General features: G+C 42.1%; 1 protein-coding gene across 1 annotated transcript in view; it reads left to right on the forward strand.

Annotated features, from left to right (window-relative positions):
- Positions 1 to 25,229, forward strand: part of LOC311070314 (uncharacterized protein) — a 61,214-nt gene that overhangs the window by 5,545 nt on the left and 30,440 nt on the right. Inside the window, exons 2-12 of the mRNA XM_084094094.1 lie at positions 3,990 to 4,179; positions 4,292 to 4,430; positions 4,529 to 4,662; positions 11,803 to 11,956; positions 14,099 to 14,203; positions 14,302 to 14,400; positions 14,509 to 14,655; positions 14,776 to 14,853; positions 19,349 to 19,496; positions 19,591 to 19,740; positions 21,105 to 21,177. Coding sequence (XP_083950220.1) covers positions 3,990 to 4,179; positions 4,292 to 4,430; positions 4,529 to 4,662; positions 11,803 to 11,956; positions 14,099 to 14,203; positions 14,302 to 14,400; positions 14,509 to 14,655; positions 14,776 to 14,853; positions 19,349 to 19,496; positions 19,591 to 19,740; positions 21,105 to 21,177 — 1,417 coding nt within the window. The remainder of the gene's footprint in view (positions 1 to 3,989; positions 4,180 to 4,291; positions 4,431 to 4,528; positions 4,663 to 11,802; positions 11,957 to 14,098; positions 14,204 to 14,301; positions 14,401 to 14,508; positions 14,656 to 14,775; positions 14,854 to 19,348; positions 19,497 to 19,590; positions 19,741 to 21,104; positions 21,178 to 25,229) is intronic.

Here is a 25,229-nt window from a genome sequence, read left to right on the forward strand (position 1 = left end):
CCAGCGGGACATTACAACAGGAAGTGTCTGTCCGAGCTCAAAACAGGTTTTGCGCGGGAACGCTTTGCGTGGGAACGCAAATGTTTTGCGTGGGAACGCAAATATCTTTGCGAGGGAACGCAAAAGTTTTGTGTGGGAACGCAAAGTTTCTCGGGGGAACGCAAAAGTTTTGCGAGGGAACGCAAAAGATTTTGGAAAAAAAAATTCTCCCATCCTACAATTTTTTCCACCACCACGTCCCTTTAGGGGCTCCGTACTATTCAAATCAACAATGGAGTTTAAAAAATACGACCGAAAGACCGACGACGAGGTTCAGGCTTTATTAAGCTTAAATTCAGAGAATGAAATCCATCAGGAACTGTAAAGTAGCGCACAGTCCTACATCACTAGACTAATTTGCCTAATCGTCATGGTACTGATGCTGCGTTCCAGGCAACATGTAACCCGTGTTTTTCCAACTCGTAACTGGGAGTACATCGATAGTACAAGTTCACGGGTGGGAAGTCACGGGTTTGACTGCCGTTCCAGTGCACTTTCACGGGTATAAGGTTGGAAAAACACGGGTTACAGGTTGCCTGGAACGCTATAAAGTCGTGAGTCGTGGTTTGAAGTCGTGATTTACGTGCTCAAAAACCTGCCTGGAACGCAGCATTAGACCGCGGTGGAAACGCAGACAGCAACAGGTCTGGGGGATAAAAGTTCCTGGGACAAATTGTTCAGGGTAATTTCGCTGCTTAAGTCTCTTTAGAGCCAGGAATTTAACTTTTTCTTAGCCTTAGCAATTACCGGATCACAGTTTAGTTTTTCCCTCGCATTGTCATCTTTGCAAATGACTATGCCCAAATAATTCACTTGAGACTTAACAGGAATATTGTGCAGGGAGGGGCAGAGCAAGACTTTAATGCAACATTAAAGATTATTTCATACCTTAAAATGATGTTTCCAAAATCGTTTCAGTGGTTCATCAAGTCGTAACAAGGCGAAAGGCACTTCTGCATTCGCTTTGCGGCCCTATATTTGCTATAACCGCAATATGCAAGTTTGCCAGATTCAGATTCGGTTTCTAGTGTTTCTGTAGTTCGAATGAGACATAAGAAACTACAAATTTGACTTGATTTACGGCCAGCGTTACAATAGTCATTATTAAGTTTTTCTTTGTTTCTGATGTTGCAATACATCATACTTTAATAAAATCATGCAACATACTCTACCTTGCTGTGGACATCATTCATTCCAAAGCCGGTGCTCGATAAACAGTGAGCGTGCGACAATAGGCTAAACTATTCACGACAGCGGTAATGGACATTTCCGCTTCCAACCTGTAGGGGGACCGAAGTGGAAAAGTTGTTTTGGTGTTGTTTTAAAGGAAGCTGTTCACATTTATCAAAATTCAAAGATAGTCCAGAAGCTTTAGAGAAAACTTTGATGTGATCAAGGTTAAGTTTTTTTTAAAGTGTGGTGTCATCGGCAAATTGGCAGATTTGTTATCATCAGATGATCCTCAGAATCCCTTGTAATTGACTATTTAACAAAAAAGAGGTAAGGAGTTTAGCAGCTATTAATAAGAACATTACAATTATGTAGTAGTTTGGTGTCAGCTTTTACGTGTTCTCTTTTGAGTAGTCAAACAATCCAAAGAAAATACCTTTAAAACAGAAAGAAAAGTTATTTACAAAATGGATAAACATTTAACAAATCTGACCAAAATGTCTCTGGGTAAATTGACAAAACAAGTGAATAACATCTTCTCAAAAGAATGACAAAAACAGCAATTCACTTCAACGTTTATGGAAGTAAAATAATGACAAATGTTTTTGAAACAAAAAAGCTTGTTGAATTGCACTAACTGAAAAAATATGTATTGCATTAACCCTGCTTGCATTTTAATGCATTGTATTGTTTAGGGCTTGCATTTTTATGGGCTGAAATTCAACATGGTTGTATGTTTAAGCTGTGAATATTTCAATTCAAAACATTTCACACACATTGTCATTATTAAAAATTCAATAATCCATATTCACCTTTCAGATTTCACTTCCAAAATATTCATTATGTTTAAAAATACAACCTATAATATTCGAAAGGCAATTTTCGGTCTATTTTATTTCGCTTTACAAATTCGCTTCCACAAATTCAGTGGTTCAAATTTGACAGAAAATTCAACATTTGACATCCGAGAATGGCAGGAATATCAGTAGATTGCCGATTGATAATCTCCATAGCTGTTAGTCGACCTCACCAGCAGGGGGCAGACAAAGCAGACAAAGACCATACTTTCTCCCATGGGAAATTCTCTACAATATTATTCCAATATGGTATTACATAAGGAATTGTCATTATCTCTCTCTGGAAGAGTATCAAATTACATTTGTTTATAAGTCACAATTTAAACTGTTGATGATTGTTAAAATATATTTACTATTTTAAATGTTACAAGATAATATTAACTTTTATCAGCATGATAAAAAAATGGCAACAAGAACATTCTTTGTGTGAAATATGTAATGAAATGCCCTTTGAGGTCTGTAATATCTGACAGCAAGCCACAATTGTAATTTTTATATTGTTTAAATTCCTCTTATTTAAGTGATCATTAATTTTGATGGTGTAAATGCATATGCTAACAATGAGTAGTGTCATGGCCATGGTTGCCAACCTTGATTACCTGGTTGAAGTAAAATTTTCTTGACGGCTGAATATATCACATACATACAGTATATACTAGTATTCTCTTTAAATTTTAACCGCACAACCTAACATGCAGAAGAATCATCAGGAATAAACTAATATTCTCCGAAAACATTAGACATTATACAATATTTTCAGTATTATATACAGTACTTTAATGTACTATTACACCTGAATAGACTGAATAAATCTCTTGCACTACTAAAAGCTTCTGTCGACAAAGTAGTTGCAGCAGGTAAATACAGATAAAATTAAAAAACAAACTTAACTTATTATCACTTAAATGAAATGGATAATTGCGCTTACAGACGTTCACATCCACACATGTAAACACAACACTGACGTCTTCACTTCCAGGTCAAGAAGCTGTCAATCAAAAACTCAGTAGCCAATGAGAACACACTGCTGCTAGCCCCGCCCCCACGGGAGCTATGTGCCAGAATGGCGAACGAAAACAGAAGCATAAATGAAAATTCTGGAAGCACATTTCTAAGTTCAGATCAGCGAAAGAAAGATGAGAAAACAGTTAGTAACATGCAGTGTATTAAAAACAAAGTTAAAAAATTTGCCTGCGATTTATTCTTTTTCAGTTTCAAAGGTATTTTATTTAGTTTCAATTTATATTTTCATTAGTTTCTTGAAAAGGTATGTTCATTATTATTGGCACAAAAGTAATTCCATAGTATGGAGCTCTGGTTTTATAATTATATATTTTTTTGTTGCTCTAGAAAAGCATATATTTCCGATCTTTGTGTCAGTTAGGTTCAAAGAGTAAATACATGGCCATGGAAATGTAGAACCCTGCAACAGAAAAGACACTCCAGAGGGAATAGCATTGAAAACAATAGCATATTCATTAGCAGTTATAGGAATTTTATATTTCTGTAAAAAAAAAAAAAAAAAAAAAATCTAAATAGTTATAAAGTCAGAGTGAGTTAAAAAGTGAGTTAAAAAGCTGTTCAACTAAAAAAAGGTAATTTTTCAACCAGCTGTCAAAGAAAAGTGATTTATTCTTGTAGAGAATATCTTTATTTTCCATAAGTAATATCTGTGCGGAGAAAAGTTGTGTTTGTATATTAGGGACCAAGCGAAGAGCACCTGTTTATAGAAATTAGAAGGTTTGACTGGAATCTTTGTAACATTATTACAAAGTATGAGGAAATTCAGGCCACCAACTTATAATTAGAAAATATAATTAGGGATACATTAATATTCCAAAGTGAAGAGGGATAATTTAGGCAATTAAGAAAAAAAGAAAAAAAAACTTTATTTTCTCTCTCTTTTTTTAATAAATTACACAGGACCTGTCCTGCAAACCAAATATGGGTCCCTGAAAGGATCACACATGAAAGCAAAGGGAAAGGACACAGTTGTCCATTCTTACCTGGGCATTCCGTTTGCCAAGCCACCCGTGGGTTCATTGAGACTCGCTCCACCGCAACCTGCAAAGAAATGGGTCGGAGTGAGAGATGCTACAAAACAGCCGCTCATGTGAGAATAAATCAAAGCTAATCCACCTGTAGATCAATGCATTTGCTTCAGGTCCTAGATTTTACACTGGAGATCAAGTGGTGAGACTTGTGTTACTCTGTGTCTGTCCCAGGTGTCTGCAGGATAAGCAGATGATTGAAAACTTGGTGGGCAATTTATCCATGAATATAGAGGTTCCTGATTCAGCAGAGGACTGTCTTTACCTCAACGTCTACACACCTTCTAAACCTGGAGCTAATGACAAGTTGCCTGTAAGTTGGATATGATAAAAAATGATTTGGTTGAGCGTGTTGCTTTGTCATGCATATATGTTTATGCATTTTAATATTGTTTTTTAATGTTGCAAAAGGTTATGGTTATGATCCATGGTGGAGGTTTGTCGATGGCCTCTGCTTCCATAATTGATGGACATGTTTTGGCTGCCTATCAAGATGTAGTTGTGGTCCTGATTCAATACAGGCTTGGTCTACTTGGATTTTTCAGGTAAATCAAAACTAAAAGTTTCTTTTAAATCTAAAACATGCTAGCAACTGTCAGGAGTCAAGTTTGATTCCTCTGCTTGATTTCCTTCTCCTTCACGTGCACTCTTGCACACCTGTCCACTGTCTCAATCAGCGTTCGTGCCCTCGATCATCATCTCACACCTGTTCCCCCTTTTGCCCTGATCTTCCTGCTATTTAGATCTCATGTTCTACTCTCCTCTTTGGAGGAGATTTGTGTTTTATTTTGAATGGTTTTAAAATATAGGTTTCACGTAGGCCTATATATTTTATACGTGATGTGGTAGATCGGACACTTATCATAGAATTCGATTACATATGCCCGCATAAACTCATGTCCCATGAAATATGACGGGAGCCATCGTGCCATATTTTCTCACATTTTGATTTATTACCATGTCAGAATGTGTAGAAAACATTAAAGACAGCAGAATGACAACATAACAATTTATTAGACATCGCATTCACAAAGGTTAGTTACATTAACTCACACAGCTATCTATTACACTGTAGTGTAGCTGCATGGTTTCTTTGAATTGCCAGTCTGTTAAAATATGAAAAAAATTGTTTTGAGCAAGTACATAACCAGCCAGTGTTCAAAACTATCTGCTTGCCTTAGCTCGATTCAAAGCGGTAAGCTTGTAATAATATTTTTAATTCCAGTGGTACTGGTGGATTTCCGCGGGAAATTCGAGCATGTCTTTGCGTCATTACGTCACATCTGTACACATAAAGAAGGTGTCTCAGCTAGTAGGCTATGAGTGTGAGGATGGAGGTGGAGATTTATAGCCTTTTCTCTCGCAGCACTTGATATAATTAAACTTATCAATTTGATAGCGGATCCAGAAAGGTTCAAACGATAATCAGTGACAACTGGAGATTCACCCGTTGTAAAACGCGAAAGACTTCGGACTTCAGAGAAAAAAAGAGACTGGGCCCATGCGAAAACAAGGATACATATCGGAAGGGCATTAAATGTAGTCACGCAATGCTGATGTTGTTAACATTAACAATTTGAGAACAAAGTATAATTTGCACATTTGACGTGATATGATAAGCGATCGTTAGATTTAATCGGCCCGATTTACTGCAATGCTTTTTCCCCTTAGTTGGTCAGAACAAAAGTGGATGTTACTTACTTGTTCGGATTACATTTTCTGGTGAAAATTCTTATGTTGGTCATACTTCCAAAAAGTAGAATCTGTGATTCTGAATGAGGGTATCCACACCACCAGCGCGGTGATTGACAGCCGCACATTCTCCTCAAAACATTGGATTCATCCGCGCTGTGCCATGCCGAGGCACAACGCACGTAAAGTTGATAATTCCGCTAATAACTGCAATTGCAGATTTCGAACAGAGATGGCGACAAAGAGGAAAAACTGCAGACTGCAGCTTTAATACAGCTGGAAACATTCCGAGGTTTGATATTTTCTGATAATGACTATTGTCAATAACAACGCCTGTATAATAACCCTGACTGGTGCCATCTTGCGTCCACTCAGCTACTGTATTGAAAATGACTACTCGTCTTGTTGCCAGGAAGCTTGTTTTGTACATTATAATGGATTATAACGTAACAGGCTGGATGTACATTTTAGGACCTTAGGACCAATGATAGAAAGGTCATACAGTATAGTTTGTCTATATAACACAACTAGGATAAAAATAGGATTTTTGAGTATGAGATAATCATAATTTAATCATAAAATTACTATTGTTTTGCATTAATAAGTGCAGTTCCCATTCAGTCAGTCACGTTCAATATTACGTAGATACTGATGTATTGGGGTGTCGCCTGGGAGCCCAATCACCTTGTATTTGTAACTAAACAAGCCAATGGACAATGGCCAACGAGATTTGCATGCCGAGCCACTCCTACCTGGTCATACAGGTATAAATACGGCCAGCATGCACTTCTCATTCATACTTTGCTTCAAGCGGTTGTGACACAGATTGCTCATTACAGTCATCCTTCTGAAAGAGTGGATTCCTGTGGCAGAAAACAGCAATTGAATTGCTTTAAAAGAGCTTTCCTTTGGAGATTCCTCCTAAACTGCTATTTTAATTCCTTTAAAAAGAGTACCATGATGTGGAGATCTCTCTTGCTGATGTGAGGGCACATCCAGCAGTGATTCACATCCTGAGAGTTGTGCACAGAGAAGTGCCACCCCTCAGCGCTTTGGCGTGTCAGAGCAGATTTCCTAAAAGAGCAAGCACGGTCCATGTGTTTTTGGATGCGGTCATTTCCAGGCTTCAACTGACAACCATGATTGCTGTCTCACATCTCTGGGCCAAGAGCATGCAAATGCGAATGTTTGTGAATGGTGCAGGATTTCACTGTGGAAGCATGTCCATGTTGGCATTGTGGTTGCAACTCTCCTTCTTCATGGAGGCACTTAGTCCCCTCTGCAGTTAACCAGCCCGCCACTGCTTCTCATAGCAGAGCCGTGGGTCTGGTTAACACTTTGGGAGACCTGAGGGCTACAGTGGGAGCTCTTCCGCCGGGCCAGACCCCACGGACCTCTCAATCCCTAGCATGCCATTTTCCATTGAGCTGCCGTGAGATGCTGCGGGTCCCTCTCGTGGGGCACCTTCAATCGCTGCATCGGAGAGTGGGCTATTGACCTCTGGAGAGGATGATGAAGCTGAGCTGCCCCCCTCTGGGGTGGTCGCTCACACTAAATCGGATTCAGAGTTGACGGCCATACTTGCCCGGGCCGCCACGGGCATCGGGCTTGAGTGGAACCCTCCACCTTGCCACGAGCGCTTGTGGTTGAATGATTTGTTCCTGGGTGTGGTGCGCGGTTCACAGACACGTTCTGCCCCAGTGCCTTTTTTTCCAGAAGTGCACAAGGAGGTTCAGAAGTCGTGGAAGGCACCTTTTACTGCCCGAAGCCGCTCTGTTGCCTCCTCCACTCTCACTACCGTCGATGGCGTGGCTGCCAAGTGTTACATGGACATTCCACAGGTGGAACGTGCAGTTGCGGAGCATTTATGCCCACAAAAGTGCTGCCACCTGGCGGAATTGTCCGTGCCGATGCTAAGGCTTACAGTGCTACTAGACAGGCTCTCAAAGAGCTGCAAAAGGGTAGTTCTGAGCTGGGGTTGATGCAGGAACTGTGCACAGCGACTGACCTTGCCCTCCGGGTGACGGAAGTCACGGCGCGGGCCCTCTGCCAAATGATGTCCACCTTGGTGGTACACCAGCTCCAGCGCGACCGGAGTCATCCTGTCCGCCCAGTCGAGCCCCCCGCAGGAAGGTGTGCTAAACCCTCAAAGTATCCATCTTAGCGACCCTGAGATGGGTGTCCCAGAGGTGGAGGGAGCTTCTCTGAACCGGGAGGTGGTGAATGCACCACTCCTTCCCTCAGAGGACCCACTTTCTCAATAAAAGAGCAGTTTCTTCAGCCTCTGGGCCATATTGGGTGTGCGCTGGCAGTTAGCGACGCTCCGCTTCCGCACTCCCAGCTACCTCTTCCTTCGCCACAGTCAGGGAGTTCGCATTTCAAAGACTGGTTATTTACTGCTTCCTCACACCTCCCTAGCCAGTCCCTCACAAGACCCACGGAGCCAGGTCAGTTTCACACCACACTCACTGCCTCTACTTCAGGACTCTGTGCTTCTCAGGTTAGGCCCCAGTGCTCCACACTGCTGCTCACTGTTATGCAAACACAGGGATCTGGTGCTCAGGCACCTCAGCCATCTGGGGCTTTGGGTCAACTGGGAAAAAAGCAAGCTCTCCCCTCTCTTTTCTCAGTATGGAGTCTCACCAACAAGCGCACAGCACTGAAGCACTGAAAAGCCATTGAAAAGTGCTTGAATTTCAAAAGGTTGAACGAACCCTGAGATAATTAATGTAAAAACAAAAAAAAATAGACTATTTCTGCCACAATACCATGGTACAGTTAGCATTACTACATTAAATCCATGGTGAATGTTGGTGATTTGTGGATTGAAAAGCCTTCTATAACTTTTTCATGACACGATGTTTCTCTTGGTTTACACGTCAGCGCTGTTTGATTGGATATGGTTTTTAACAGTGTGGCGAGCACGACGAGGTCGAGGGCCGTGGGAGGACGGCGCGAGGCCGGTGACGTGATTGATAATGAGCGACACGTGCGCGACGCACCGGTCTCGCATCTCTCACGGAGGAGCGGAAGCATAAAGGAGGAGCGAAGACAGTGAAGAGCGAGAGAGGAACAGGCCTGTGTTTTAGATGATGTTTTGTTTCTGTTTTGTGTGGCCAGCAGTCGTCCGTGAGGGGCTGCTGGCTTTTACTTTCGTTTTGTATTTGTTTTATTTTTGTCATTAAAAGTCTTTAAATGTTCGCCGGTTCCCGCCTCCTTCTTCCCGTAACATCTGAACTCCGTTACAAACAGAATTCTGCACTGAATTTGAATGCTTCACACTATATCTTGCAGCTTTGTTATTAATTCTGCTGTGAATTCAAACACTTTCTTACTGGATCTCCCAGCGCTGTGTAACAACGGTGTTGCGTGATCGAGATCGGCCCCGCAAGTACCTGTTCTGAGCTCGCCTGAACATTATTGTCTATTATTGGCCCAAGCGGATAAACAGTCCGCGTAGCGTAGCTCAAATGAGTAGCACTCTTTTGTTTCACTTTCGTTTCGTTTGTCGTCTGATGTTACTCAACAGAAATGGCAGCTCTTATCAGTTGGCCAGCATGGTGGCGGCACCAGTGCGACTTCTAATGGCGCTTTTCCACTGCATGGTACGGCTTGGTTCGGCTCGGTACGGTTCGACTCGGCGCAGAATGGTTCGGCTCGCTTCGCATTTCCACTGCGTGGTACGACTCGACTCGGTACGGCACGGTTCGGTTCACTTTAGCTCGGTTGCTTTTCCACTGCAGTTAGTACCGCTTCAAAGTGGGTGGGACTGATCGTTATAGTTGCCACCTCTACTGTCATGACATCATCCTAAACGCGACACATTTCAAACGCACAACACAGGAACAATGGAGCCTATCGAGGGGATGGTGTTCTTGATTCTCGGCATGTGGATGTTTTTAACTTCAAGACGGAGAAATGTGTTTAAAATGAGGCTGATGGCAGCAAAACAAATTACTGCAAAAAAAACCAAAAGAGTCTGGGAACTCTTACAACGAAGCGAAGATGACGACATCACTCGGTTTGCCCGACGGCGCATGAGGGTAAGCTAATCTTGTTTAGGGTCTCAATCGCTATATCGTCACAAAGCATATAATGAATTTAGCTGCCAATTTTATGTATTAAAATGTGTACTCTGTGTATTTCAGATGTATCATATTTCGCAAAGTCGCCGCCACAGACCATCTGTTTGGACATTTAACAGAGCTTCTGAGTGGTGGGATGTGACTGTTCCTGGGTTTACAAACACGCAGTGGTTGGAGAACTTTAGAATGTCGGAAGAAACGTTTATTCACTTGTGCAACAAACTGCGTCCTGCGATGGAGAGACGGGACACAAACTTCCGCGTGTGTGTACCTCTAAAGAAGAGAGTAGCCATTGCACTGTGGAAGCTTGCAACCGGCTCTGAGTACAGAAGTGTTGGACATCTTTTTGGAGCAAGCATTTCAATTGTGTGTCGGTGTGTTCAGGAGTTCTGTGCTGCAGCAGAGACGTTGTTGGTACCAGAACAAATTCGTTTTCCAGATCAGGAGAGAAATGAAGAAATGGCTTAAAGAAATGGTTTAAAGAAATGGCTGCCTACGTTGAGAACAGATGGGGACTCCCACAGTGTATTGGTGCTATTGATGGATCACACATACCCATAATAGCACCACAAGACTATCACTGTGACTATTTCAACCGTAAAGACTGGCACTCCATCATCCTTCAAGGTGTTGTGGATGGAAAGGGACTTTTCTGGAATGTTTTCACAGGACTGCCTGGAAGCCTGCATGATGCTCGGGTTTTGAGACTGTACACACTGTGGGAGGTGGCAAGCCGTGGAAACCACATACCAGCTAGCACCAAAAACATTGCTGGGGTGAATGTTGGCTACTACATCCTTGGAGACTCTGCCTATCCCTTGCAGAACTGGCTATTAAAACCATTCATTGACACTGGACGGCTAACAGCGGAACAGCAGGTCTACAACATGCAAATCTCCAGAGCACGTGTAGTGGTTGAAAATGCTTTTGGTAGATTAAAAGGAAGAAATGACTGTGCGGTCGACCTTGTGAAATCTATGGTGCTGACATGCTGTGCTCTACATAACCTTTGTGAGAGTCATGGAGAGGCCTATGAGAGTGTATGGGATCCACCTTCAGCAGCAGAGCCTGTGCTGGGACTGGCACAGGCTGTAGAGGAGGAGGGCAGGGATGTCCGTGAGGCTATGCCCCATCCTCGGCAACCAACGAGAGGAACCACGATTCAGCCATTTCTTTTTTGAAGTTTTTTTTACTTCTTTTTTCAAGTAAATACTCTAAAAACAGGTGCTACCGCGTTGGCTGTTGTCTGGCTATTTAAATCTAGCGGGTTTAGTGTCTCGTGTTGCAAATACAATGACGCTGGTAGTGACGATTCTGTCTGACCAATCAGTGATCTGCAGTGTTTTCACGTCACATTTTAGTATCGGTACGGTACGCTTGGAACCTCAACAGAGGTGGTACCATTTAAAGCGAGCCGAAGCGAACCGTACCGTACCGTACCGTACCATGCAGTGGAAATGCGGCATAAGTGAGCCGTACCGAACCGAGCCGTACCGTACCATGCAGTGGAAAAGCGCCAAAGCGTGCCGTACCGAACCGAGCCGTACCGTACCATGCAGTGGAAATGCGCCATAACAAAATTTTGTTGCACCAGCAGGAATTTTTTTTCCAAAGATACAACCATTTGGTCACAGTAATGAGCCTTGTAATATTGCCGCACTTTTTCTTGTTTTACCTGTCCAGGTTTTGGAGTAATAATAAAAGATGACATATCGAGCATTATTAAGGTTTAGGTTTGGTTTGCATTCACAAGGCCTTGTTATGCATTCACAAAACTGTTTGAATGGCCATAAAGTCCTATTAGTTCATGTTTGTGATACTTTAGAATCTCTGATTAGTGTAATTGATTCAGTGGAATTGATGTCTAAGGTCTCTGATGGAGTTGTATGACCATATTCTGCCCTTTAGCACAGGAGATGAACATGCACCAGGAAACTATGGTCTTCTGGACCAGGTAGCTGCACTTCAATGGGTCCAAGACAACATCCACAGCTTTGGGGGCAACCCTGAATTAGTGACCATCTGTGGAGAGTCTGCTGGAGGAGTCAGTGTGTCTTTACATGTAAGGATTTATAATTAAAAAAAATATTTTTCTGTAATATTGGCTACTTTGAAGATATAATTTTAAGTTTTAATTTAATTACACTCAAACTTTAACTTTTATAGGATGCCCTCCCTCAAGCTTAGCTGGGGGTGTTTGGCAGAATGTAGTTTCGCGTAGCCAGACCTTCAGACTGACGGCAGAAGGTCTGGACTCTATCGTAGAGGCATAAAGTATCCCAGGGCATAAAGTAATCTAATTCTAAAATGAAAAAAAAAAATTCAAGCATTTTTCATACAAAAAAATTAGCATCATGTCTGTCAAAGTCATGGTAACTTATGAGCGGGAACATAGGAACGAAGAGAAGCAAACTTAAAGTCAAAGGCAAAATGAAACCGAAACAAAGGCAAAACGTGACAGTACTCCCCCCTCCGAAAGTGACTCCTGGCGCCGTAAATGAAACATATTTCATTTAAAAAAATTACAAAATAAAAGTTCAGGAGAGTTGAGGAGCAGAGGACTTCCATGGCAGAGCAGAAGACCACTGCAGCAGGACTGACGACCCCCATGGAGGAGCAGAAAACTACCACAGCAGGGCAGACGAGACTGAAGAACCCCATGATGGAATCTATGGTGGGAGGACCCTGGGTGGAGTTAGCGGTCCAACAGCCAATGGTGGACACCGGAGAACTGGAGGCCCAGGCGCAGCCAAGAAGATGGTGAGACCAGACGACACCTTAGGTTCAAGAGGCTAGGGTGGAACCACACCGAGGTGGAGCCAGGGTGCCGGTGGACTGAGGCAGAGCTGGTGAAACCAAGGACCAAAGTGGAGCCGGAGGGGTGGAGGGATGAAGCACAGCTGATGACCCCAGAAGTCTGTGGCGCAGGCAGAGCAACATCTGACTAAGCTGGATCCGAAGGGAATAGGGAGCCGAGGGGGTGAGGAGTAGGGATGCATGATATATTGGCCACTATATCGGTATTGGCTGATATATGTTATGACATTTTTAATATTATCGTTATCGGTCTGATAAGAATTTTTTTTTGATATCTTAAAGCTGATAAATAATGGATTATTTCCTTCAGTAAGTAAGTTGTAATATTATGTTTATTTTGTGCATATATTGTAAATCTGATTTATCACATTATCTGATTTTAAGGGTGAGACTTTTGTTTTTGTAATCAGGCTCTCAAAAATTAAATAAAAAAATGGATTGAGATTTATTGGTGAATATATCGGTGCATCCCTAGCGAGGAGCCAAGGTGGAGCAAAGGGCTCAGCTGCATGAGGCGCAGCCAGGGAATCCAATTGCCACAGCAGAGATGGTGACCAGAAATCCCTAGGTGGATCTAAATTGCAGGGTAGAGTCAACCGAGGAGGATACGAGGGACTAGAGGGAGCCAGCAGAGGCGTGGCCAAAGGACTGACTGGCTTCAGCAGAGGAGGCAGGAGAGGGAGGATAGGTGGGCGCATCATCAGCGGCGATGCATACTTTGAGCTGGGGGGTGAAACAGACTTGGGACTGCCTGGGATCAGTGGTGGAAGACCGGCACTTACACCCGGAGGACGTGGGCTCTGTATCTGAGAGACCTGAGGATGGCTTCTCTTCCAGGTTCCTCTGGTCATATCTGGTAGGCCCAATGGGGAATAATAATTAGCTCCAATCCAGTAAAGGGATTTTCGAGTCACATCATCAAACTGAGAGCACTGGGTGAGCTGACAAAAGTGAGTAGAATAGTTTTTACTCACTTTTGGTACTCATTTTCGGGCAAGGGCGATAAACTTTGCTGCTTGATCCATAGTCCTTTCCTTTCCACCAGTTGGTCTGGTGTTCTGTCACAATCTGGTCCACAAAGGATGACAAAGAGAAAGGTATCCGTTTGAAGAGTAACTTTAATTAAACAACACAAAAGACAGTTTCAAAGTAACAGTGTGTACTTAAACTCAAACAACACCAGACAATGAATAACTGAAACTGAGGGTATAATACACACAAGATTGCAAACTCAATATCAAATAGATGTGAGAACTAATCAGAAACCATGGTAACTAATAATGAGCGGGAACATACGAAAAAGGAGAAGCAGACTAAAAGTCCAATATGAAAACGAAACCAAAAATAAGACAAAATGTGAAAGTGTCACTGACCCATTTTTTCATAGGTTCTTTCACCATTATCTGCAAACCTCTTTCATCATGCTATCGCAGAGAGTGGTACAGCAGCAATGGATGCTATAATGAGTCCCAACCCTCTTGCATTAGCTCAGGTCAGTTACACCTGTTCAATTTCTAAACAAATTCATTTAGAACCTTCTGTAGTAAAAATGAAATAAATGTAATGTAAATATCACTTGTTTCTCTCTAGGCTGTTGGAAATATATCTGGCTGTGATATTTCCAGCACAAAGACGATTGTTGACTGTGTGATGCAGCTGACAGAAGAAGACATCTTGACAATTGCTAAGGTCTGTCTGTCCAAATACTAGTCTTTCTAATTGAACCTCTGTGAACACTCATAAATTTATGCAAACAGTCCACCTATGCACTAAACGGTGTGTTGTCTTTTGAAACAGGAGCATCCAATGCTTCGTTTTGGAGTGGCAACGGATGGCCATTTCCTTCCAAAACCTGCAGCAGATCTTCTTCAATCCCTCCAGTTTAATAAAGTGCCTCTGATCACCGGAATCACTAATGATGAGTGTGGATATATACTGCCTAATGTAAAGACAGACCTTTTCACTTTTAAATGTGTAAAAATACAAACATGAGATTTTTATTTATTTTTTCAAAATTAGAACTTTTTTACATTACGTTAATATTTACCAACTGTTTTTCCATAGTTCTTTTCACCTCCAGGATGGACAGATGGGATGGACTTAGAGCAGATTGTGCCATTTTTGAAGATGTTGAATCAAGATGTAAGAGTATATTACTTATATCTTCAGTTGTACATAATATATATACAGTGCTGGGGAGTAACTGATTACATGTTTATGTAACCCCTTCACCCGGGTCCTACTCGCCCTGCTCTGCGCGGGCCTCAGGAGGCTTAACACTGCAGCCTATTTGCACAGCGACTACTAGCTGGCCTCCGTCACACTCACCCCCCTAGACCTCACTCCCATCCGGGTCACGGCACCAAAGATGTAACCCTCTTTCTCTCTGCGCGCTTACTGGTCTCTAGCACCGCCGCTGCTACTCTGCGTTGTGTTGTGTTTGTTCGTGGGTGGTGGTAAAGAGCAGGGACACAGACACAGATGGGTTCGGGATCATGGCTTGACCGTTTGTTCCACAGCACGGCATCTATAGAATTGATAACATGAACTCAACTTAAAGGTGGGATCAGTAGTTTTTGAAATATGCAGTTGGCCAATGTTGATATTTGAAATCAACCCAAACAAACACACCCCTTCTTCATTGCTCCGCCTCCAAGAACAAAACTCACACTCCAATCCTAACACAGCCCTGCTCCGAGTCGATCTCGATCCCTGATCCCCCTGCATGCGAGTGAGAGTGCACTAACAATGACACTAAACACTGCATTCACTAGCAGTTGTCAGCGTGACTTTCACTAACTGGCCTCTGTTATGCACGTAATCCGAAAGTGGATGTCTTTTTATACAGAAGCACAACAGAATAACGCTTCATGAAAAATAAAGCACAGATGATGAACGAATGACAAGGAAACACAAAAAATGTATGTACAGTACACAATAGTAATTACAAACAAGAATTGGTTGTTTACAGCACAGCAGCTCCAGACACACAATGACACTCAAACCCAGTGTTACTCACGTGTGGAGGGAATCAAAGCAACCTCCACGTCTGTTTTCAGGCCTTCCCGCATTAGCTCTCTCCAGCGCTGGAAAGCTTTTCTAATATTAACATGGGTCCTAAAACTCTTGCCCAGACATAACCCTTCATTTTCCAGTGATTTCTTCTGAGCTTTTCTCTTTTGTATTATGTCCCTCTTGCTCGTTCTTTCTCCTCCACTGTCAAACGCCCCCTAATGCTGATTGGCTACACGTTTGCTTTTGGTGTCGGACCGACTAACATCCAAACAGCATATTTCAAAAACTACTGATTCCACCTTTAAGTTTTAACATTTCAATGCACATGCAATTCAACAGCAAGCTCGTGCTGCTTATATTATCATACATAGCTTTGCATTAGCCACCATGCATTAATCACATTTAAAAGGAAAAACAAAACATTTTAACTCTCTATATTACTCTGCATTTAGGTCTTTAGCAGTTTAAAACACAAAATATGTCAATAAACTGAACTTTAGTGTGATAACAACAAATATATTTTACATTGCTTTTTCCACTACCATTTACATGGCTTATAGAGTTGATAACATGAACTGGACAAAAGATGACGCACTACTCATCACGTATCAACACTACGATACATCAAGAGGCTAAACAGCGCTAAAGGCACTTGAATTTGTCCTAACACAACAGACATCTTGTGGACAACACAATACACTGCCTTGCATCTACATAAACGGATTCCAAAAAAGTACTTGTAATTAGATTGCATTACATTTTAAAGGTGCTCTAAGCGATGTCACACGTTTTTTAGGCCAAAACATTTTTTGTCACATACAGCAAACATCTCCTCACTATCCGCTAGCTTCCTGTCCCCTGAACACACTGTAAAAAAACGCAATCTCTGTAGACAGCCCACGCTCCGCAAACAGCAAGAAAAACAAACTGGCGCAGCCTGGACCACGAAACATAACAAACTGTGTTCCAGCAGGTCACCGACAAGAATGATTTGGGGGTGGGGGGTTAGTGCGCGTGCACATGAAGGGGGGTGTCGGGAGTGGAGGAAAGAGAAGCATGAAGAGGAAAGTTAGCTAGAGGAGAGATTTCCTAGACAACGACTAACGTTAAAAATTTATATTCAAAAAACAAAGAAGAGGGAAAAGGTGAAGGAACGCGCAAAGTCCCGAATTAGGGTTCGGAAAAGCGTTCAAAAGGTGGCGAGAACTCCGCCGGCAGAAGGGCTTCCAGTCCGAAATTCAGGTGTCTCTGTTTTTGCTGGACAGGTGGGTTAATCCAGTTTGGTTTTTCTAAATAGTTCATTACTGTTTCAGGAAGCATGGAAGGGAGGGGGAGGGGGAGTGGACGGGATGAGGAGGAGGGAGGGTCGAGCTAGCCTCTGTTTGACAATACTTTGAACGTCAACAAGAAGTGACTTCACCCAACATCGCTTAGAGCACCTTTAAAGGGACACCAGGCAAGCCTGAGTGTTTTTTCTCTACGAAGCTCCCCCTAGTGTCTGGTAGTAAATGCTTTCAAACATTCTGTCGTAAAAACGAACTGTTGCCCCCCAATATTTTCTTTCCAACTGATGGCGATTTTTTTATTTTATTGTGTTGTCATGCATACTAGTATTTTTACCGGGAACGAACGATATGAACAAGGCGAACTACTGCTTTCGTGTTTGTTTGTTTTTGGGAGAAAGGGCATGAGCATAAAAAATATATATATATCGGAGGCTAATATTTGTCTAAAGTTATATTAGCAAGGTCTATAAGTTCATCTGGTAGAATGACGGTTTACCTTTGCTTGTCTAAGAAAACATCAGAACGTTTTTTCTAGCTCGATCATGATATGTGCAACATGTTTATTGCCTATTATCAGACGCGTTGACTTAGTGACATAAAATAAAAGTGTAAGTTACACAAATAAAACCAACAGAGGAACGGCCAAACAACTACAGAAATCAAACGTGTTTGCTAATGACAATGCTAACATCAAAGTTATAGTATCTAGCGTACTAGTAAGCCCGTAACAGACAGCGATCATAATAAAAACCTTTACATACAATAGCAAACATCATGAGGTCACAATTACTTGAAATTTAAATATTAAACACAGTTTATTCCAAAGATACTTGCAAGTGCAACAGCAAGAAGGCCAGGTCAGCATCCGTTTTGCAGGCTTCTGTTTCTCTCAGTTCTCCCCATTCTGAAAAAGCCGGTCCGATATTTACTTGAGTCTGACTTCTTGCTCGGTCAGTCTCCCGTTTCCTCTTTCGTTGGTCCTCCGACAAAGATTTCCTAGCTTTCTGCTTCTTTTTTACAGGCTCAGCCATAACTCAATCTATCGTTGCCCTTTGCTTATAGCTAGCCGGTGTGGTGAATAATACGGTTACTCGGTGTGTTGAGTCCGGGCGTAGGACCCCATTAGTATGCCAGTAGTATGCCTGATCTAAATCTGGATAATTCACCACACCGGTGCTTGAATGGGGGCGTGTACGTGTACAGTGCCGTCAAGCAATTCGTTACATCGCGAGACCTGATATCACGCGATACTTCCTGACGGCGAGGCCGGCGGCTTGCCGGCCCAAAGTTGCAAGTGAGTTTTTTCCGCTCTCGGGCACCAGGTGGGTGCGAAACCACCACCATTCAACCCGAAATAAGTAATATAACCATTCCACTGACTCCGAAGCTGTTTAGTTAGGGTTAAAAAGTTACTTAGAGCACCTTTAAAACACTCGTAATGAGACTAGTTACTTTTTTTTATTATTACATGATTACATGGTATTCTCACAGTGGCATTAAATTATTCGTAATTCATTGATTCTCCCTACTACTTCTTTTTTTACTTTTAAATTTTCCTTTATAAAAACGCCTACTGCTTATGTTCAGAAGGTCTTCCAGGTTTGTGGAATTACACACACAGACCAGCCAATAGTCATGAGCCTACCACTGAAAACTGAGACCCATACAGCATTTGATCACTGGATTTACATAAATCATTTCACTTGTTTTCTCAACATTGCATATCTACTGATGAAAACATTCCCCAACTTTTTTGTTGACTGCACCTCTTTCTCCTAATATATTTACTTAAAGTATCCCCTGAGATTTGAAGTTAATAAGTTAGGTCAATAATACAGTTTAGTCAATAATAATAAATAAATAATAATAATAATAATAATAATCATTATAAAAGATGTAGCTCTCTGTGAACAAACACCTGAAATGTGCAAACAGAATGCTGAAACAGACAGCACTTCAGTGCCCCATTGAGTTCTTTTTGAGCTTGAATTAAAAAAAAACCACACACACAAAATTATGTCAAAATTTTTGTTTTGTCGAATATCCTTGCTGTGAGAAAATAGGATGTGTGTCAGATCCGCCTCATATGCGTCTGGTCTTAAAGTGACAGCTGCCTAATAAACCTGCTGCTGTCTGTGTCATTGATGTAAATCAAAGAGAAAATGACTCAATCCTCTTGACTGAATAACATTCGTAGTTTTAATAAGGATCAATCTATATTGAATTTATAATGTATGAAGTGAAGACTGCGCAGTGTTTGATTATTCAATTTCTGTATATTTACCTTTTAGACATACCTTTGTATAATATTTCTGGTCTATTTTTATCCCCTTTAGCTTCAAGATCAGTCAATTCTTGAGCTTGTTTTAAATGAGTATCTGGGCACATCCACTGACAGGATCAAAATCCGAGATGGTTTTCGAGAGATGTTCGGAGACTTTATGTTCAACATCCCAGCTCGCAAAGTAGCGAATTTCCACAGAGGTGAGAGTTTGTTCAATGCCCTGTAGAAGTATGACTGTGTTAAATGCTGTTTGAGTGATGCACAAAGATAATTATCAATTTCGTCTATTTCTAGATGCTGGTGCACCAGTATACGTGTATGAATTCCAACATTCTCCCAGTACACTTCAAAAGAAAAGACCCAGTTTTGTTGGAAGTGACCATGCAGATGAAATTGCATTTGTTTTTGGTTTTTGCTTTGCAGATGGACTTATAAAGCTGGAAGGTACAACCCCAATAATATTAGGAAATGTAACAAATAGATATGGGGCCCTATCTTGCACCCAGCGCAATTGACTTTGTACACCGACGCATGTATCATTCCTATTTTGCACCCGCGCACAGCGCACTTTTCCCTCCACAGAAGCACGTTGGTTAACTAAGAAATACACTTGCGCTCCCCGGGGCGGTTCAGCGCAAAGAGGAGGCGTGTTCCGGCGCAAACGTTCCCTCATGCTATTTCGCAGGTTTAGAAAACAATTCCGCCACTAACCGCAAAAAAACCTAGTTTAAAGTCAGTGGCGCATTGCGCATGTTATTCATATGCTATTTTAAGGGCGCATGCTTGGCCATAATCAATGTAGCGTGTGCACAACGCGCATACACTTTGATTCTCTCATCTACACAGAAGCAGCAGTTTTCATTTTTGCAAATCATACATTATTACGATAGATAGATAGATAGATAGATAGATAGATAGATAGACAGTTTATTATAAAAGCATACATCTAGCTTATACATTTACCCAAATTATCATACGCCTGTTTAACCGAAGCTAATTTGGGTGTGTTTCTCCATCCCCGACGTCACTTCTCTGTGTTTTACGGCCCTGACGAGAACGTCGGTCTCCTCGGCTGTGAACCGCTCCTCGTGTGCGCCTAGCAAATCCGCCGTTATAATAGGAATCCGCTTTAGAACAAGCGCGCCTGCTCATAAAGGGAATGTGAGATGACGCTCTGATTGGATTATTTCACGTTATGCCCAAACCACACCTATGAATAATGAAGCTACTTCAGACCAACCCATTTTAGATTTGCGTCGGGCGCAAGAGTCATTTATCCTGCCGGTATAATAGCAACAGCGCCCAAGACCCGCCCACAAAGTTACTTGCGTTTTGCGCTTGATACTTGCGTTTCAGACCGTTAAAATAGGGCCCCTAGTGTTTTAGAAGTACAGTCACATTAGCAAACTTTCACAAAATTCCACAGAAAAATGGTCCATTGTATATTGTCAGCAGTGTAGCGATGTATGAAGCACAGCTCACAGAGAAATCGCTTTCAGACCAAGCAGCTTTCTGTTGGTCAACACAGTGAATTTGCTTTAACAGGTTGGGAAATATGCATAGGGAAAACTTTCAGCCTCACTCGAAATTTCCAATTACGTGTATTACTGTTGAAATGACTGGATTTCGACTGAAAATTTGCTGAAAAACATTAAATGTGACCATAAATTCAGATCTCAATCTTTAGTCTTGTTGATATCGTTAACCACAAAATTTGTCAAAGTAAGGATTTTATAGGTAGTGACAATCAATACAGTGTCTCTCTTAGTTTTTCCTATTTTACGTCTTTCTTCACGATTTTAATTCAGATGAACCCTCAGAAGAAGAAAATGAACTTTGTAGAACTGTCATGGCTTACTGGGGGAACTTTGCTCGCACTGGGTAAGTGAGATTTTGTCAAGCTAGACGCGTTCTTTGGTCAACATATTTTTTTGATACCGGAACAACATTCCTTTCTGAAAGTTTAGTCCTAACGCTAACCCCTAAAGCTTACCCTACCTATAACCTATCCCTAAAATAAGAGGGAAATGAAAGGTGAATAACACTGATGTAGAAGCACCTAACCCTGGTTGTAAGCCTAAACTTGACATAAACTGTAATCTTGGCCCTTAAATCTGATTGGTTGATTGAAATGTTGTTCCAGGATCAACAAAGTTGTCTCAAAGTTGTTGCACTTGGTGAAATAAGATTCAGCAGACAAGACCAGTTAAATTTTTGGAGTGATAAAGACAAAAATGTCAGGGTGGTAGACGGATATCAATAAAAAGCTTTCTTTAAAGGATGAAATTCTTGAAAACATTATCAAGTAGTTTGGTAAAACCTTTGAAGCAGTTTGTTCAATTGTTATAAATATTTGACACAAATCTAATGTCTGCTAAATTAAATCATGTGGTGCAACCAATAATGCAGAAACATACACTTAAAACAGGAAGTGATATCATAATGAAGACCCCTGCCGTCCCCTCAAATCAATCAGTTAAGGTTGTAAAAAGTCGTGTTATGCAGCTTCCGAAAAAACATGATATTTATGAATTAATACTATAAATACTGTGATAATTTAACATGACATTTGTTAAAAAAAACTGTTTACAGTACGTTTCATTAGTTAACATCAGTAAATGCATTAGTTAACATTATTTATAAGCAATATATTTTTACTACATTTATTAACCTTTGTTAATGTTAGATATTAAAAAACAATCGATCATTGTTTGTTCATGTTAGTTCACAGTTCCTTAACTGATGCATTAAAAATGTTAAAAATGCATTAGTAAATGTAGAAATATTAAATAAGATGAATAAATTCTTTATAAGTATTTCCAATTGTTAGTTAACCAATGCATTTACTAATGTTAACAAATTAATGCATCGAATTTTGACACAGCATTCACCTTGCCATAATCCACACAGAATCGGACCGAGCCGTCCGAGTAACCGATGCTAAACTAAAACTATCGGGCTCACCAATCACTGTTGGATTCCTCTATTACTCCCATATTCAGCATCACCTCTAATTCTGTCCGAACCACTTTTTTTGTGTTCAGGCAAACGATTCCACACCCGGCTCGGTCTCAATAGGGTGCTGAATGAGGTTTGTTCGACCAGACAGGGGCGAGAACACATCTGCAAATTCTGTTTGCAACCTCGGTACATCAGTGAGCTGCGAGGGCGAGAGGTGATCTCCTTCCGGGGTCAGAGCGAGAGATTTGTTTTTACTGCTCACTTCTGAACTGAGATCTGGCTCCGCCTCGCTCCATTTTTTAAAGGGATACTTCACCTCTGGAAAGATGAATGTGTATTTAAAAAGGGTCATTTATGTAGAAGAAATGTGAAATTATTTTTGAATTTGGAGCTTTCTAGACTGAGAAAAGCCAGAAAATGTATTTTTGGCTTATGTGGATGAAAGACAACAACTCCCAGAATGCACTTCCTTCGCTGCCCTAGGAGGCCACTCCCAAGCCACGCCTACCGGTAAGAGAGCGCAGTTAAACAAAGAGTCTAGGCTACTAGTGAGTCTCCGTGACGAGTCTGCCCGGGATTTCGAGATTGCCCAAAATGTCTGGGATTCGGCTTTTGCGTTCTACAGTCGCCATTCATTATGTTTACTGTGGCGAGCAGGACGAGACTGAGGGCCGTGGGAGAACGATGAGAGGCCGGTGGCGTGATTTCTGATGAGCGACACCTGTGAGACACACCGGTCTCGTATCTCTCACGGAGGAGCGGGAAAATGTTAAAACGCACATCAACCGATCACTTGTTTAGCGTTCATGTAAACACTACATTCAGATTCACCAATCGGAATGAATTCAGTTAGATTGAAACAAAAGGTGTGCATGTAAACAATGAATGGCGACTGCAGAAAGCAAAAGCCGAATCCCGGACATTTTGGACGATCTCGATGGCCGGACATGTCAAAGAGGATGGTAACCCCTACTACTCAGCTTTCTCCTACTACTCAGAACAAGAGTCTGCTAGCTTAGCTTCCAAAAAAAGATGGCTGACACTATGTGTACTTTCTGTGAGTGAGATCCCACCCTCTATGAGCAGGTTGAAAACATGTCGGACAGCCCCTACTACTGGCTGTAGTCTTTAGCCTCTGGCCAAAAAAATCCTCCGATGATGCAAAATGACGATTTTTGCGTCATCGGAGGATTTTTTCCAGACAAAAAATACATAAATCTCTCGTCTCAGGGGGATATGAGGGTGGAAAGCACGGTAATTAAAAAATACTACAGGTTTTCTACTAATACAAAGCTCAATGCTAAATCCTGAAGTATCCCTTTAAGTAAAAGGTGCTTAAAAGTTTTAGTTGAGATAGTAAATTTGATGTGCCCCACTTCTGTCCGTTCACACTACCTCATGATTGAGTTCTCCAACGCGTTGTGTGACGCGTCGTGATTACACTGTTAATTTGGAACTGAAAGTAGGGAGCAATACAAGTACTTTATCTCCCGGTGTAAATTCGCCTGGTCTAGTTCCCCTGTTGTATAGCCGGCTTTGTTTGCTCTGGGCCTGTAACAAATTCTCCATAGAGAGCCGCCCCAAAGTGTGGAGTTTTGTTCTCAAGTCCAGGACATCCTGAATTTCATTTCTACTACCCGAAGGTCCGTCTTCCCAAGTCTCTCTCAGCACGTCTAACACCCCATGGGGATGAACATCCGTAGAGAAGCTCAAAGGGGGAAAACCCTGTGGAGGCTTGGGGGAACTCGCGCACAGCGAACAAGAGGGGTTCCAGCCATTTATCCCCATTTTTGGCGTCTTCATGAACAAACTTTCGAATCATGGTTTTTAATGTGCGATTAAATCGCTCCACCAGGCCGTCTGTTTGTGGGTGATAGACGCTGGTGTGAATCAATTTAATGCCCAATAACACGTAAGGTTTGCAGAGGGTCCGTGACATAAATGCCGTGCCTTGGTCAGTGAGAATCTCTTTCGGGATTCCCACCCAGGAGATTAAATGAAACAGCACGTCCGCTACACTTTTCGCGGAAATGCTGCCGAGCGCTACTGGGTATCGTGTTGCATAATCCACTAGGACTAATGCAAAGCGATGCTCACGTGCGGATTGTTCTAATGGCCCGATAAGGTCCATACCAATTCGATCGAAGGGGATCTGCATTGGAGGAAGAGGGTGCAAAGGCACTTTTTGAGCGGCCGGTGGGTTCACCAACTGACATTCATGACAAGATGCGCACCACCTGCGTGTGATCTCATGAATGCCCGGCCAGAAAAATCGGGTCATTAGACGATTAAGTGTTGCTGCTTGCCCCAAATGTCTGGCCATAGGGTTACAGTGAGCCGCCTGGAAAAGCATTTCCCGGCGGCTTTTTGGTACTAACAACTGAGTTGTATCTTGCTTTGTCTGAGTGTCACTCAATACAACCTGTCCTTTAAAATAGCAAAATAATGATAGAAGAGTGGTCAGGTTTTTGGAGAAGCTGCCCGTCGATGGAACGGACCTGCTCAAATGCATTTTTAAGCTTTTAATCTTGAGACTGTTCCAAGGGAAAATCATCGCATTCCATGAGGGTTCTCCTCTCAACAGCGCTCCGTTCCCCTGGCTCAGTTTCCATTGGTCCTGGCTCAGCTTCCCCCACGACCGCCCCCGTCCTCCGTGTCAGTGTCCTCACCTCCATTGCTGGACACTGATCAATAAAGTGAACCCACTGTCTTCTTAGGCAGCCGTGCAACAAACTGCTTCAGCACCACTTTGTCGATGATTTCCTCGACGTCGCTTCCTTCGGCCATCAGCCATCTGCGGCAAGTGTCCCTGAGCTGTTTCGCCATCACGAAGGGTCGGCCACTTTCTCAGAGGTCCAACGATCTGAAGCTGTGTTGTTCAGGACTCAGGCCGACCCGTTGTTGGATGCCGCGTTTCAGATCTTGGTAGACCAGGAGGTTCTGAACTGGCAGATGTTGGGCGGCCATCTGCG

The sequence above is a fragment of the Abramis brama genome, assembly GCF_963993115.1.
Source record: "Abramis brama genome assembly, chromosome: 20".
Classification (NCBI taxonomy): Eukaryota; Metazoa; Chordata; class Actinopteri; order Cypriniformes; family Leuciscidae; genus Abramis; species Abramis brama.